General features: G+C 39.8%; 1 protein-coding gene across 1 annotated transcript in view; it reads right to left on the bottom strand.

Annotated features, from left to right (window-relative positions):
* The window catches only part of sntg2 (syntrophin, gamma 2), a 76,960-nt gene that overhangs the window by 12,119 nt on the left and 46,760 nt on the right, over positions 1 to 18,081 (bottom strand). Inside the window, exons 10-14 of the mRNA XM_028565746.1 lie at positions 11,802 to 11,931; positions 9,728 to 9,766; positions 8,334 to 8,450; positions 2,216 to 2,287; positions 1,746 to 1,955 (exon numbers count right to left, since the gene is read on the bottom strand). Coding sequence (XP_028421547.1) covers positions 1,746 to 1,955; positions 2,216 to 2,287; positions 8,334 to 8,450; positions 9,728 to 9,766; positions 11,802 to 11,931 — 568 coding nt within the window. The remainder of the gene's footprint in view (positions 1 to 1,745; positions 1,956 to 2,215; positions 2,288 to 8,333; positions 8,451 to 9,727; positions 9,767 to 11,801; positions 11,932 to 18,081) is intronic.

The raw sequence follows: 18,081 nt of genomic DNA, 5'->3' as shown, positions 1-18,081 counted from the left end.
CAACATCTCATTTATTAATATGTATTCGTATCAAAATGACAAACATCTTTTTGTATTATATTTTGCCTGTTGTCAGCAGTTCACTCTCTCTGAGGGCAGGCCTGTGACATGACGGCAGCTGCATGTTTCCTTATTTAGTCCTATTGTTTAGGTTATGTTTCTTATTGTTGATTATTAATTTGGCTGTTTATAATAAATACATTTGTTTGGCAGCTTCCCCTCGGGTTCTCCCAGTTTTTGTCACAGCCCAGGAGCCGGGCTGGGACAGTAATCAGAAGAAAAACACACAGCAGGTGTGATAAAACACAAGAAGAATAAAACACTAAATGCACCTGGACCTGACGGCATCCCTGGCTGAGCTCTCACGGTGTGTGCAGATCAACTGGCTGATGTTTTCACAGACATTTTCAACCTCTCACTGCTCCAGTCGGTAGTCTACACGTTTCAAGAAGACCACCATTGTCCCTGTCCCCAAAAAGACCTCCGCCTGAATGACTACCGCCCAGAAGCACCCAACTGCTCTGAGCGGTTAGTCAAAACCTTCATTCACTAGAGTTTGCATACAGGCCTAATAGATCTCCCTCACCGTCCACACTGCCCTCTTCCAACTGGACCAGATGAACACGTACGTGAGAATGTTATTCATAGACTATAGTTCAGCATTCAACACCATTGTGCCCTCCAAGCTCATCACCAAGCTCAGAGACCTGGGACTCAACACCACCATCTGTGATTGGATCCTGAGCTTCCTGACGGGCGGGCCCCATGCAGTGAGGATTGGCTCCGCCACATCTTGCACCCTGACACTCAAACACCGGGGCTGCATCCTCAGAGCTCTTCTGTACTCCCTGCTCACGCACGACTGCATGGCCACACACTGCTCCAACACCACCCTAAAGTTCACTGACGACACATCTCTCATTGTCCTGATCACCTACAGCGGCGAGACAGCCTACAAAGAGGAGGTCAGGGCCCTGACGTCTTTGGTGCCAAGACAACAACCTCCATCTAAACATCAACGGGACTACAAATGACACAAACAGGATTTTGCTGCTGAATCATTGTCTTAAGTATTCAGCCTTGATCCATGATAGTAGGGGTTTAGCATTGAATGAATCCACTTTAATTGTAAAGTGCATCTTGCACCAGCCAATATCAAAACTTTATTTTCAATAAATAAAATCTCAACGCATCTGTCCTCTGATGAAACATCTGACCACAATCAGAACAATGAAACAGCAGTAGCTGAATAAAAAAAGTTGACCCCATGGACAATGGCGAAATAAGACTGAGAATCTGCACGCCTTGACGGACGTCAAGCCGAAGTGACTCGTGTTGATTCGGTGCCGGGCTGTAGACCTACTTACAGAACAATGGCATACACTTGCCCTAATGACAATTAAAAGACTATTTGTGTCTGTATGTGCCGGGAGAGGAGTACGAAGATCTGGGCACTTGCAAGATGGGGTGAAGTTTACAGTTGTTCATTCACACATACTAACCACATTGTTGCGATACAAAGCTGGTTAAAAATCGGCAAAGTATCTCTTTAAAGCCCACATAGTGCCGTGGTCTTAATTTCAACCTTTGAGGCTAGGAAAAGGTGTTGGTCAGGGGCTCTCCTTTGAGAACTCATTTAATCCAGGTAGTATTTAGCAAGTTTTAAAAAATGGCATCTAAAAAACAGGTTGCCTCCTAAGTTTAGCAACAGAAGAATTTGCCATGTTATACATGGAAATACTCACTCGTATTCGCTGCACCTCCAAGAAGACCGCTCTTTGGAAGGACTTCTCCCAGATAGCCAGGTCCGTGGCCAGCTCTACCCTGAAGGTGTGGCTCTGGCCGTGGCCGACCAGAATACTGAAGCACAGAGACTCATTGTCTTGCTGCTCAGGAGAATGTTCAAGCCCCAAGTAGAGCCTCGCCTGGAGCCAGCAGTCCTCTGCCATCCACAGCTGTAACACAACATTTTTATTACTACATGTTGGGAAAAAGATTTTACTGTCCCTTTACTTTTTTAATGCATAATTCAGGGGGAGGGGGCTAGAGAATTCCTTAATTCTCAGGTTAAACAAAGGAACCTTCACTGTGTACTGAAACACTATTCTATCTGATAAAAAGCAGCCATCTATACTGAGATAAAAAAACAAAAAACTGCAGCGACCAAATTTTGATCATCCCTGATGCACATCACAGCACCCTGCCATTAACGTACCTTGTGGACCTTGAAAAGAACCTCATAGAGGTTATATGTTGTTTCAGCTTGTCCCCAGTCAGCGGCACTGATCTAAGAAACAAACATCAAGAAATGTGAGATGGAGAGGCTGCATATCAAAACAAGCTGTTTCGCACTTGTTAGCAGCACCTCCAAATACCAAATGCAAACGAAAGCTCCGCAGGTAGATTGGCTGTGTCAATGCCTGGATGACTGCCAGTGTCGGGGAAAATAATAGATGTATCCTGTTGCACTTTGCACAGGTATATACACATCATATATAATAACACATTTTATTTATATAGTGCTTTACATGGTACTCAAAGACATTTTACAGTAAAACCAGCACATTAAAAACAGATAAACAATTAAACCAACACAAAAAACAAGCATATTAAAAGCTATTAAAAACAATAAAACCAGTAACTATCAGGTGAGAAATGTAAGACTATTGATTAAAGCTAATCTGAAGAGGTGTGTTTAGGGTTTTGAATATGTCCAGGTCAGTACAGTCACGGATGTCTATGGGTAGGGAGTTCCAGAGGGAGGGGGCTGCAAGAGTGAGACCGAAGTTCTGGGTGTTCTTTGTGAGGGATTTTGGGCTGATGAAGATCAAGTCGGATTTATTTTAGTTGTGTTTGAGGAAGTTGGTTTGCATCCAGGTTTGAATATCCGTGAGGCAGTTGGTCAGGGTGGAGGATGTAGCTGTGGTGATGGATTTGGTAGAAATGAAGTTCTGGACATCATCGGCGTAGCAGTGGAAGTGAAGACCATGTTTGCGTATGATATTTCCGAGTGGCAGGATGTTAAGGATGAAATACATTAAGAAAGTAACATTTGCATTATCCACAAAGATTAAGGTATCCCAACAATGTAACAAGTAACAAACATGTATAGACACACAGTACTATTGTAGTAACAACGTATTTAAAGATACCACATCACACATTTTTTACTATAGAGAGATGTGTAAAACCAGGTTTTGTTTTAGATGTAAGAAAATCAAATCATCAATCATTTAAAATCACATTGACATTTGTAATGACGCAAATCATCAAGAATCCAGCAGACATTTTGCAGTAGGAAGAGCATAGGATGAGTTTGTTTTTAGAATGCAGAAATTACAGCTAAAAAACCCAAGTCTTGAGCAGAGTCACAGACCAGATCAACCATATCTAGCTGTGGTTAAAATAAATCATTAGTGAGGTGTTTCTCTATGTTAAAATGAATGCTAAAAGTTTGCAGCATGCTACAATGAGCACTTTCTCTTTTATATAGCACGCACACTAACCAAGACTGACAAGAGGCCACTCAAAGGATTTTGTTTTTTCCAGGGCGCGTTTCATTTAAGCACATGCACTTATGCTATCCTTTTACATATTCAAGTCCTCTCTACCTCAGGGATATTGGCTAATGCCATATTTCAACAAAAGCCAGTGTACAGTCCTGGCATTACACAACCCACCAGCTGCATAATGCTTTCAGTTCACGGAACCAAAATTTCAACGACTCGACAATGCATCTATTATGTTTAATGCAATCCATTAGAATTATGGCTAATGACTTCTCTCACCAACACCTCGTCAACAGGATTTGTTAGTCCCATTTGATTGGTCTGTGTCAAGTAAAACAACTGCTCTGTATTCACATATTTTACTGCTGCTCTCACCAGCTCTCAGTCTTTAGTTATGTTCTTTTTAGTTAAAGCTACCAACAAAAAAGTACCAACTTCAGACTTTAGTCTCTGCATCTGAAAAAAAAAAAAAAAAAAAAAAAAAAACATTCATTGCCTGTGGCATATTCAGTTTAAAAGAGAAATCAGAAACATTTCCTGCAGCATTTAGACAACTTGTGTGCAATATATTACTCCTTTAGGAGCATCCTTTATGTTAACATGTGTCTTTGAAGAGATGTTGATGCTGGTTTAGAAAGAGCAATAAGCAATTTACTTACAACTAAGTATCCCTAGAGAATACACAGGCACCAACCACAATGCTGTTGAAATATCTCCAACATTGGTAGTTTTCTCTTTCCTGTGGCGATGCCCCATGCAGAACGAAAGGCAGCCTGCCTCCAAACTGGCTTGTTTGATGGTATCAACCATCTCTAATCTTACACACAGCAAAAATATGTAGAGAGGGAATTGCCAACATGTGCCGTACGGACGGGCGTCCTATTCTACACAGGAAAATCATTGGTAAGCCAGTGTTGGAGACTGTTGAATATAAAACTCAAGATGTAATGCGTTTGTTCCCAGCAGGCACATAATCCATGTTCACTTACGTTACTCGTGGATACAAAAGTTGCATCAAGCATTCACGTCATCCTTGTGAGATGAAGCACTTCTTTCCTCCAAAGAGGCCAGTGTCATTGGCATGTAAAAGGGATGGATTGGCAGAATTCTCCAAAAGAAAATGGACTGCTGGCTGAGAAACAGCAACCCTCTTAGCTCTGTGTCACAGATCCCATGAGGGGTCCATCTTTAAGAAAGGTTTGACATTTTGGGAAATGTTCTTTCTTGCAGTTTCGTTGTCAACATGAGGTTGCCAGGCAACCAGTGGAGACTGCAGGAAGTAACTTTGCCCAGTTTTGCTGAACTAAGCTATCCCTCCTAAGCAGGGCCTTTATATTAACAGTACAGAAATAAGAGTGCTATCATTCTTCTCTCAGCAAGAAAGCAAATACTATTTTACAAAATGTCTTACTATTCCCTTAAACTAGCAAGCATTTCAGATTAGTCTCTCCGAAAGACTGCACATTAGATGGCTATCACCCCACACTATTAAGGCCATGAAATTTGAGTTTTTTTATAGACCAATAATCTTTATCATCCTTGTCGGCTTTCTTGATTTAAGAGGAGGGTGGAAGCAGCATCATATCCTTGAGACACTGAGGTGAGCGGTCCCTCTTGAGAGACAAGGTCCTGAAAATTACATTGATAGAACCTCACAAAGAGTAACAGGAAACACTTGGGCCGCAAACACTCAGGCTGAAGTCTGCCCTTAATGTGCAGCTTAGAGCATCATTGAAACCCTGTCTTTAAAATCTACAAGAGACAAATAGGCAGACAAAAGCTGCTGGGGAATCTTTAAAACAGAGAAGGTGAGGCACCTTGTCAAACAGTGTTAAAGTATGACAAAAACTCTAACAGGTAGAAGGATAGACCAACAGAGACTAAACAACTAATGTGCACAGCCACCGTGGCACAATAAATCACAGTGTCCAGAGAGTAAACATGATTAACCTGTGGAAACACTTGCCAAATGAAGTAAGAAGATGAAAGAAGCACATTTTTGACTACAGTGATTTTTATACTAATGGGAGAACAGAGCTCACAAACTAACACAGCACAAAAGGCTATTCACTTTGTTCACTAGCTGATATTGAACCTGTATTAAGTATCATCTTATGGCCAGTGTTGGCCACTTTGGATTTCTCTCAGACTACTTGGAGATAGAACAGCTACAGAACACTTCATTATTCGAGACTGGCGCCTGGAAATATCGTGTTAGACACAACAACAATGGAAGAAAGTCACACAGCAGGGCATAGTAACACTTAGACATAATTTCTGCCATTATTCACCCACATTCCAATAAGCTTTCTTTTTTCACAGATGAACAAGGGAACAAGGCCTTTACAGCGGTGGCAAATCTAGCTGAAAGTCTAGCAGACAGGCCTTTCCAGGAGGAAAGCGATGACCGTGACTTGGTGGAGGAGAGTGAGCCCACAGGTCTCCAAAACAGAAAGAGAAGGACCAGGTGATGTCAATGCTGCTGTCCAGTGATGAGGAACAGCTGAATGAAGAGGGCGTGAGGTAAATAAGTGATACAGGACAGCTGGAATGGTGGCAAAAGAACAAGGAGAGATACCCAAAGCTGTCTAGCCGTGAAAAGAATCCACAGTATCCCATCCAGCTCCACACCATCAGAGAGTGAATTCTCCAAAGCAGGTTTTATTATCAGCAAAACAAGGAGCGCACTTCTCGCAGTGAAAGACTGGCTATTTTGGTTTGATCTGGTAGGCTAAAAGAATTTCAAAACCTTTTAGCTAGTTGTAATTTGATTTTTGGACATTGTGAACCACTGCAGTGCATAGAGCCTGTTAGGTCTCTGTGGTGTCATAATTATTTTGTATGCATCTTTATGACCTGTTTTTTTAATTATTGAAAATAATATCTGAAATTTGGATTTTGAATATGCGTGGTCCTCCAAACTTGCCAGGGCCAGGAAGCGACAATAGCCATTAGCAGCAGCTGCGAGTCGAAAACGCGAAAGGCGGAGCAGTATAGCCTGTATGTCCCTTACCGGCTAACGTATTTCAAGATGGCACATCATTCTTTCATTCTTTCAAGCTAATAGGAATACTGGTGGTGGTCAATATTCCTGAAAAAGGAAGTTTGTGAAGGGCAATACAGATTTTGATAATGAACAACTACAAACGTTACACACCGGGGCTTTAAGCCAATGTCACAAATGAGAATATGGATCAAAACAACAATTACCACCTCGTGGTTGTATGCCTTCACCAATCAGTGAAGTTGCAGTTACATCCATGTTTCTCCAGACTCATAATATATGTAGTCATGATATTTCCTGGCTCAGAATGGGCCTTTTGGGGGGTGGGCACATTAAGTCAGGGGGGTCTGGGGGTCGTCCCCCAGGAAATTTGGAGTGTAAAAGATTTCAATTCCTGCATTCTGACACATTTTTAGGCAACAATTTATTGCAAAAACGGCTATATTTATGGTAAGGAAATCACAAAATTCTGGTTGAAGGTAACAATTAAAATTATATTCAGTATTCCAGTAAGGGAGCTTCCACATCCAGAACATGGGCCCACATAGACTACACCTGACCCCAAAGTCCAGTTGTTTAATCAGTAGGCCTAATATAATATTTAATATCAGTAAGTCTCAGAGGTCTTCTGACAAGTTAACCCCAAAAGGATTTATTTAAAGTTAGTGTCAGTGGAGATATAAAGTATCTCATTGTATAAAACATACAGGCTTATAGGCTTTTCCACCCCTTGCAAGAGTACAAATTGTAAGGTCCTCACTGAATAAAGTTTTTGGCCGAAACAGGTCAAATGTAAGAACATATAATATTGTGCATCATAGGCTATAGTCTAAAAATATATATACTTGCTTAAGCATGCAAAGACTCATTAAGCCCATTACAAAAACTCATTAAATGTTTTATACATGTGTTGTAACCACATTTAAATATTAAGGCTAGAAAATCCTTGAGGGCATTAATTACTGTGACTGTGGGTACTTGATGATGAGCTGCATCTTGCACGTACTTTACTGCTTTAACCACTGTCGCAGTGGTGAACACTGTTTTGAATGTCAGGAAGGACAGAATGCAAATGCAACCAAAAAAAGTGATTGGCTGAAAACTATCAGTGAGATTAAGTTACATTAAAAAGGTTTTTGGCAGGTTTTAGCAATATTTGGATGGTGTAACGACGGTGACATTGGGTCTAACTAAACACTGAATCAGCTAATACTACTTATCAATTAACATTCAAGCCAGTATAGTTTAGCTGGAAAAGAATGTGCTAGGGGGTCTTTAATACTTAAACCTCTTGCTTAACTAATAATTCAATGCATCCACTGCGATACATGTTGACAGATCTAATTAACATTATATTGTAAAAATTAAAACAATTAACCTTGTTTCACTGTCACATAACAGTCGGCCATGATCATAAATATAAATTCAGCACCAGTTACAGCATGCCTGTCTTCTCATATTTAATGATAACTGAAGCATACAGTATTTTACAGATGCTGCCAACTTGCTTCAACAACACAGACCATACAGCACTATGGGGGACAATCGCATATCAGTGAGCAGCAGCATAAAATCATCACACTTGTTACGTTCAAAAACAATTTCAAAAAGGCCCTGAACACATTCTTATGCTGAGCTGAATCCACAGTTTTAATCATTTGCACTTGTTGAAGTGTAAGTTATGTCATAAGCTTCCGATTTTGAACAAAACCTTTTCAAATTAGCTTAAAATCAGATCTGAATGACAAAAATTAAAAGTTAATCAACTAGGAAAATGATTTAAAAAGAGAAAAAAAAGAAAGAAAAAAAAGCTTATTTACCGGGGGGCTTCTGAAGATATAAAAATATGGTCCTCTCAGTGCCAGGAACTTGAATGCTGAGGTTCTCCCAGCAGCGTTTCCCTCGGGGCTTTCACATGCCCAGCCCTTGTGAACAATCTGCGGAGATGGAGGATGACATTGACACGTTTACTATTTGAGAGAACTGTGAAAAAAATATACACAATAGACCTCTGTACTTGCTCTATCAACAGACCAGACACACCAGAATAAGAAAATGTGAACAATCGAAGGGGTTGAGTTAAAGAACTGCAGTGAGGCATCTTTGACAGGCTACATCTAACAGATACCGATGATGGGGTGGTGATGGCGCAGTAGATATGACACATGCCTTTGGTGTGGGAGATCCGGGTTTGATTCCCACTGCGATACATCAACCAATGTGTCCCTGAGCAAGACACTTAACCCCTAGTTGCTCTAGAGGCGTGCGACCTCTGACATATATAGCAACTGTAAGTCGCTTTGGATAAAAGCGTCAGCTAAATGACATGTAATGTAATGTAATACCCCACTGTACAGTGGTGCTGCAGTCTCAGCTGAAAGGCAACAGTTAACCTTGTATCTACCTCAGATTGACTTGGGATGTTTCTCTGCTTTCCTCTTAGCAGCATATCTGTGCTGTATGTGCTGTGCTGCTTCATCTGCTACACTCCATCTACACTACATCTTGTAATGAATAATGCACATCAATTTCCACATGCTGGTCCCAACTCCTTCCTGACCACCTGACTGAATAAAGGCTAATTTAAAGTTCTGCTGAGGCTCCACACAGAGCTTTCGGCGTAGCCTATGTAAGTGGCCCAAAGTTTATACTTGTACGTTGGTGTGTGCGTCGATCTCTTTAAGAGAATAGCAGGGCCGGCATGTGTGTGTGTGGAGAATTGTTTTGAGAGGTGCACGTCAGGCTACGGCATAGGGTCGGTATCTCCACGTACCTACATACATACCCACGGTTTCAATTTAACGCAGAAGCATAAATCGGCCTTAAGTGTTCCAAAATTGTTTCCAAGCTGTTTATTGCCTATGGATACATTCTGAGCTGCCAGGACAGCTGCGTTTGTATGCAGATTATGCAATTTTGTACACCTGTATAACATTTCCTGCAAAGAAGGGACCTCCACAAAAGCTCTCCATCTGGAGATAATAAATTAAACATTTTCTTTGAGCCGTTGAGCCAATAAGTCCATTATACTTTTAAGGAGAGATTCAATTATGACCTCTCAAAGCCTTTCTCGTCTGTTTCTCTACCAGCAGTACCAAATAAAAGGTATACTTAGAACTGCCAGCAGTGACATAATGTGACAATTGTAATTATGTATCTGGTTTTAAAAAGATATGTTGGACTGGTATGCAGAGTTAGGCTACTGTCAGCATACCTGATCATCTGAAGAGCAGTATTTGTTGACAATTTTTATCTGTGAAAAAAAAAAAAAAAAATATTAGTGACATATGAAGTTTACATAATAATAATAATAATAATAATAATAAGTATCCTCCTGACCCTGTAAATCATCCGGGAATGATATGGTTGAGAGATAGTCATGAGTTAGTCATAACACACACATCACCACAACCTAATTATACTTTTTTGCTATGAATCTGCAGATCTAAAGAGGCTTGACAGATAAAGATATAACTATTTTCAATTTTATGTATATTCTGTCTATCCAGTGAGTTTAGGTTTGCTAACTAAGTACTAGCGTAGCAACTAACATTCATTTCTAGATGTGAAATTTTGTGCCATAAGAAAATTCAAGTTTTTTCATTTAATTCGTTTTATTTTTATATAATGGCTAGTATTAATTCAATAAAATGCAATAATTAATTTAATCTCAAGTAATAACATTTGATTTTACTGTATAACATTTGACTATTTACATTAAAAAACCTAAATAACAGTGCATGAACTGGCAGCAAAGAATTACCTGGTAAAGCAGTTTCCACACACACACACACACACACACACACACACACACACACACACACACACACACACACACACACACACACACACACACACACACACACACACACACACACACACACACACACACACAATCTAGACTTCACAATAAGGGATGCACAAATAATGGCTAAACATATATACAGTATATAAATGGTTATGAATATAATCTGGGGTTTTTTCATTTAAAAAGGTTCAGTCAGCAGAAAGACTTAAAAGTTTGTGAGATGAAAAATGTAATGTGAAAACTACCTTGAGGCTCCAAGAAAGTATGAAGTTAAAGTCTTAGAAACATCATTTACCTTTTGCAATGTGTATCTTGGAGGTTATGATGATGAAAAATGTTGCAAACTAGTGCAAAACATTTTCAGACTGAATAGACCCCTGCTGTGTCAGCATATCACGCTCAGCATGATCTCTGCTCCTGTATCGCCTCATCTCAGTTACAAAGGGAAGGTAAATTGTCACATGAAATCCTTATATAATTAGGCACTAACAAGCTGTCCAATTCATTCTGCTTTAGTCCATCTAAAAGAACATCAAACAGCATAAAGTATTTCTCCACCCTGCCAGATGACAGTCATCCACATAAAAAGCACATGACGGACCCCAAGGGTGTCACAAAGTCTATTTGAAGGTTGTAGGTCATTAAAACAAAAGTTCCGCTCTCTCCCAAAGCCGGCATACAATTACATCCTGATTGGCCATTTAGCAATCACACTCCACGTCCGTAATTAGGTGATGCAGGCATGAATTAATCACACTTTCTAAAAAAGGCAGTTGTGCAATCGACGAGCACGGGCATACAGTACGTCTGCATCCCTACCAAAAATGCATCACATCATCAGTGTGATAATCAAAGTGAAATAGGAGGAAATGAGACAGAGAGGCACATGCAGAATGACTACTTTGCAGTCATTAATTAGGCATGAGAGAGGCTCTTTTTGTCAGCAGAGAGGGAGAGGTGCCACTGTGACTCAATGAGTGCTTGACAGGAATAGTCTATTAAAACCATGTTGCACTGTTGCCTTTGTGGCTGTGAAAAATCACAAGGGGAAATACACGTAATAACAGTGGGCAAAACATTTATTGTATGCTTTTAGGTTCTCTTTATTAAGATGGCGTTATCGACTCTAAAAGTCGAATGAATAAAAGGATGAAATTCACCATCTCAAATTTTGTAATTCCATAAATTAATTATCTGCCCATTGTGACTATGATAAACAAATCAATAGATAGATTGATAGATCAATAAGATACCAGATTCTCAAAGAACAAATAAAAAACTGAAAATAGACTACATTACCCAATGTTATGCCAGTGATTATGCAGAAATAATCCCCTTGGTTAAGTTACTGGATGTCAAAAGAATTCAATTAAGGTCACATATTTTAAATGATCACAAATAGGTGAAAAATCACCTTTATTATTAATAAATACTCACAAGAAGATCCAAGCAAGCCTCTAGTCTTTAGAGATGGACTTACGTTCTCCTGTGTCAAGTCATTGATATTTGTAGATATTGCTTGGAGCCAGTCGGTGCTTTCTGCTGCAGTACAAAATTGAAGAATATTGGTGCTGGCTCCATCCAAGGTGAAGACTTCAAAACAGTTGGACCTGGAGGAGGATAGAGGTCAAAATTAGACAGGAGCGGTGCGGAAGATTAAGAGACATCTTGCACAAAGTCTAGCTCGAGCTGCTCGTTACTTCTTTCAATTTACTTTAAGCGGTAAGACTTGTACTGCAATACATGCAGTGGAACATCTTTCATGAGCTTGATAGGCTTTTGACACCTAGTTATAAAATGTCTTCCCAACAGATGCTCTGGAGAGGCACTTCATGAGTCAATTATAAGGAAACATGGACAGATGCTGTCTGTTTTTAACAGTGTGGGAGTGCACATGAATATACTGTAGGGGAAGTCAAAAGCTTAAAGGAATAGCTCAGCATTTTATACGCTTTCTGGAAGTGAGTTTGATGGGAGATCAATACCACTCTCGTGTTTGTATGGTAAATGTACAGTAGCCAGTTAGCTTAGCACAAAGACTGGAAACAGGGGGAGACCGCTAGCCCAGATCTGCCCAAACATAATAAATCCCAGTTTTTGTTGAAAATCTGGCCTGCAAAATCCTGACAAATTTACTGAAAGAACTTAACAGAACCGAAGAAAGCCCCCTGCATGACCTCTCCAAATTAGTTAAGAGAAGTCAAAATTATACACCTTGCAGTCCCATTTCAAGAAGAGATGGGGATTTTATTATTTTACAGCGCAAGTTATTTTGTATTAATATTTTGGGTAAATGTTTTGGATTCTGATATCTCCTCTGTGTGCCTTGAGGTTAAGTGCAGTGCTTTTCTGACAAAATTAAATTCTGAGTAGATGGGGTGCGGATCATCATCATCTAAAGAGAGATTGCACTCATCAGCAAAATATAACACTTTTTTGACATTTCATTTCAGTGCAGCGGCACGCTCAGACTCAGATTTAGACTCCGAGATAGTGGTCACTGAACATGGACACCCTTATGTGATAGTTAAGCAATCCCAGAATTGGCAACATTAGGAATAATTTGTTAAAATCTTGATGATTATGGTAGTGCATATGAGAAGCAGGGAGATGTTGTGCAGGTTTGTAAGGTGAAGGCTGATAAACACAGAAACAATAGGAGGCATCGAATGCACAGCATGAAGAGGGAAATCCTCTAAGACAGCTCCCAAACCGTCTCACACACACACACACACACACACACACACACACACACACACCTCAAGGTTAGCGGTTACAAAGTCAGCATTCCTAACAAATCCTCTAGTGAGCATGACTTTTTATACTGTATATGCAATAGGCTTGTTAAAATCTTATGTTCCGCTGCCTGTGTACTGACCCAGCGCCTCTCCAGGGGTGATTTTCACTGGACTTAAATGACATTTTTTGCTTAAACAAGGGTGCAATTTCTTTGTGTCAGGCAGTGTGCTTGACCCAAATTAACAGTGTGCTGTAATTTGTATGATTATAAAGCATCTCTAATTGATGTTTGCAATTCTTTTAAAAAAAAAAATGTTCTGTAAGCACAGTACTACTGTACTGCAGAGATAAAGTGAGCAACTGATGAAATGACATTAGACAGAATATCAGTAAGATCCCATTCAATTAATGCAAAAAACCTTTGATAGCATGCAGTAATGGGGGCAATGTAAGAAGGGATGAAAGTGCAATGAATGAAGAGCTCCAAAGGAAGCAATTAATCAAAGTGACATACAGCTGGTGGATCAATGTCAGGAGAACACAACCCTGTCAGATGTAGCTGCTGAAGTTCTTCCACCTTCAGTGAGCAGGACTGAAATCCTCACTGAGAGATGGGATCTAGTGAGATTCTTTCAGACATCTACAGCGCTCACAACGGCACAAACTATGCCTGCTGATTATGCAGTTATAAATCCTTTGAGGCAGACCAGAGACGCATCACCTGGTCAACATGCAGGATGATACATGAATATATGGGGGGTTATAAGTGATTTTGGAAGGAATCCAACTGTTCGTTATAGTGTGCATGGCAATGAGAGAGAAAATGTGCCATGTCTACTGATTAGTGAGGCGGGGAATAGGCATGCTTCGGGGCATTTCGTTTTCAGCATAATTAATGACAGAAAAGGGTTTGCTTTTGATTTTCTACAAAGAAAACAAGTTCAACTTCAAAAATCATAATAGTGATCAAACTAGTAACACAGCTGGAATTAAGACATAGGACTGGATCATCAAAGTCTAACATGATATCTTTTTAATATATTTCAATTTAACCAATGGCTACTACTGTATGCAAAATGCCTACTTTTACATAAACTATTCATTTGCAAGTTCCCTTCCCTTTCAAATATATCCGTTTTGACAGCCTAAACAAAAGGCTGAGAATACCTCACTGTCAGACTGTGGACCTGGTCTGACACCTCAGTGTTGCCACGAGAATCTGTGCAAAGGAAGGAAACAAGGTCTGTTCTCTGCCTTTTCACTATCAGCTACATGTGGCCTTCTTTTCAGACTCCTTTTAAAAAAATAAAACATGAACAAAAGAACAATTCCCCAGTTCCACTCATGGAGTGGATTTAAATTTGGGTATAAAAAGAAAGGCTTTGAGAAAAAACTATTTGTCATCCCATATGGGAGCATACTAGCAAGGATTTCTAGACACAATAACAACCGGGTCTGCAGAGTCCACATCAACATTGAGTCAACAATACCTTTCCATTAACACTAAATGGTAGCTCCTCGTGCTTTCCCTTGAACTGGGACTTCTAGTGATCACAATTGACCTCTTCAATAAGGAATGATTTACTGTATGACTTTAAAAGGTACTTTAAGGAACCTTTAAGCAGGGCCGTTGTCACAGACTCATCTCCAACTCGTTGGTATTTGGACTCCGACTTGTCTCGGACTTGGCCATTGGACTCGCCAAATGTTCTAGCTGGTCTCGACCGAGTCCGGCACTACATGTTTTTGTTCTGGAGTGACTTCCTCCTTCAAAACAAAACCATTGATGGTCGCCTGGAATACGCCAGGCTGCATCATATACCTCAATCATCAGGTATCAATCATTTTCATTAAGGCCACAGACACAATGTCAGAATTCAGCTACTATGAATTCTTCAGGACAAGTATTAAGTTCAAGAATGGGAACATTTCCATTTCATATTTTATCCTATAGTGTGTTACTCTGCACTTGTTTTTTGATTATTACAAATAATAAAGCAAAATGATCATATTTAAGTAGAAGATATACTGTGTCTCACATCACATACATTATGGACAGGTAAGTAAGTGGTCTTGAAGAGGATTCTTTTTTTTTTTCCCTGTCTCGGTATTGACTGTCTCTCATTTGGACTCTGTCTGGTCTTGGACTCTGTCTTGACTCTGTCTCGACTAGTCCTGGTCTTGGACTCGACAAAGGTGGACTTGACTACAGCCCTGCCTTTAGGCCTTGCACATTCCAGCTGCTTGCAAATGTGTTTATTTACCAAAATTAGAAAAGCTTTACAGACATAATACCTTCTGACGAATACATTAGCCTTATCAAGTTTACCTAAGTATTTAGGTATATAAAAAAAGTGGAGCCAGAAGCTTAGTGACGTAAAGACTAGTAGGGCTAGTTGTTGAACTGATGTAGCTGGCGAGCTAACCAGCCAGACTAGTGCCAGTCAAACACAATATAGCTCCCAGACCTTCTCTCTATGTTCTCTTTACTGCTAATGGCCAATTAGCAAACGTATTAGCTTGTTAGCTTAGTTAGTTTGCTAACAGGGCAATAAGTTTACACAGTGTATTCAAAGATGTTATTTGTAACTGTGGAAGTTTTAACTCCAACAGTCTGAGGCAGTTAAATAAAAGTGAATGGTGCAACACAGCTAATACGCTACAGTACATCCTATATTTTGGACTCTCCGGCTCTCCGTCCCCTCGACGGTACAAACTTACTCGCCACCAAAGCTAAACTCCACCCTCGGGCTGCCAACTTTTCAATTTAGTTTGGATTGAGATTCGGTATCGGGGAAGTTGGTGCATGTTATGAGTAGGTCTTCTGGGACATTACCCACTGCAGGCAGGGGTGTTGGACTGGGGGTGGAAGGGGGACTGAGTAGTTAATTGATGGGACAGTAACAATAACAATTCTACAACATGATAATGCTGTTTTTTCATGCATTAATGCGATAATTAAGCTAGGCAGAATAAAGCTCTGTCTGTCATGACAGTTAGTACTATACTGAAGGCCTTTCCTTTACACTGGTGACTCTCTTTACAGCCATATTAAGGCAGCAAGTATCTCTTCCATCAGCAGTCTCTTAACTGTACGATGTTGCACGCTGTCAAGCCACAATTACGCACAGCAAAACCACTGGTTACATGTTGTGCAACCAGCATTTACTGTTGTAAAAAAAAAATGGTTTCTGGTCCCACCGTGTGCCCAAGTGCGCCTGAAAACGGAGCAAACAAAAGTGTGGTTGGGACACCCTGACATTACTTGGCAGGGCGCAACTGACTGCGAGCTGGCTGTGCCGTCATGAAAATAGAGCCTCCCATGTCCTCTTGTGCGCACAGAGCAGCAACTAACCATCGACTTGTAGAGAAAGTACAACTGACAGCTGATGATCCTGAGGACAGACAGGGTGGACATCTGAAACATGATGCATCATTAACATGTTGAATAAAACACCACAATAAGTGGTAATCAGCCCGTAACGGTCTGTATGTTTAAGATTGTTTTTAATTATTAATGGACTGCTCGAGTCTCGCATTCAAGGTGTCGGAGTGTGGGAGTTGCCAGCCCTAGTCACTGTCGAGACGGCTTGCTATTGGTCAACGGTAAGACTTAGCTCATCACCTAAGTTCAACTTAATGCGTAACATTTGCACAGCTCAATTTTGCATTACCTTCAACTCGAATTGATTTCGCCACAAAATTTCATATTTTTAAATCCTAGTGTGACCAGACATTTATACGCAGAGACATGACAAATAAAAACTTTGGAGAACACAATACAGGATCAACAAAAGACCCAAACCTGCCCTGCCTACTGTGAGACAACAACATTTGTTTCCATGCTTCACCCTTAGCCTAAACTGTAACAAAACTACTTATGTGTAAACCATATGAAAAATTGTTGGACACACATTCATTTTAAGAGGACGTGATCAATAGATTTGAACATCACAACTTTACTTTTACTGTTTTTATAACCATGTTTGACAGAAAACTCAGCAATAAATCTGATTCCAACTATTAATTTAAAACAATAATACATAAGAATTCAAGCTCCTTTGCCAGTTTGCTAACTGAAAAATACTATACACATCACATCTGTATTTAAAAAAAAGGTATAAAAAGGAGCAGCTTACTTTACACTTATGGCAATATATGTATGCTTATACAGCAGAGGTTTGTTTCCACCCTGTGCTATCAGTGAGTGATGGTGACTTTGAAAATGTCCTGCATAATCCTTGATTTCTTAAAAAAAAAACCTGGGTGGCCGTTAAGGTGCCAACCATGCGGCTGCCTGGGGGTCCTTTGTTGCATGCCATTGCAACACTCTCTCCCCTAATCTCAAAATTGTCATCTGGACAAGGGGTAAAATACACTTGTGTTCTGGAAAATGTAAAAGTCAATTGGATTTTCAGTGTTTCAGATATAAAGCCACAACATACATCGTAATTTCCCTTGCGGGATTAATAAAGTATAAATAATAATAATAATAATAATAATAATAATAATAATAATAATAATAATTATTATTATTATTATTATTATTATTATTATTACAACAACCCTCAGTTGTAGTTTGTAGCTGTGTTCTAAAGTTCAAATAGTTTTTTCATTCCACATTATTTTGTATGTCACTGATAAAATGAGAAATGTATTTTAGCCACAGATCATAACAGCACTAGATTAAATAAAGAAAGAAATAAAACAGTAAGTGTGCATGTTCCTCTGAGATCATCTCGTCAAAGATTCAGCAGTTGACCCCTGTTAACATCCACAATGATCTGATCTGTATGTGTGAATTCTGGTAGGTCATATATGTCAGCCATGTTTTGTAGAGCAAACTGATACTGATGTGTTCTCTGCCTCCAGGGCTTCTTATTGACTGCACTCCGCTAGGTCTGATTCAGCACTGGGTTGATACGGCTTAGTGTAAATAAATCCAAATCCCATCAATACATTTCTTCAATATTTCACTCTGCACTAATCAGTGATTAAACTATTGATTGGATTGGCAGAAT

This window comes from Perca flavescens, chromosome 20 (genome assembly GCF_004354835.1).
Source record: "Perca flavescens isolate YP-PL-M2 chromosome 20, PFLA_1.0, whole genome shotgun sequence".
NCBI classification, from domain to species: domain Eukaryota; kingdom Metazoa; phylum Chordata; class Actinopteri; order Perciformes; family Percidae; genus Perca; species Perca flavescens.
The sequence above is the reverse complement of the archived record's forward strand: the minus strand, read 5'-3'. Positions and strand labels throughout refer to the sequence as shown.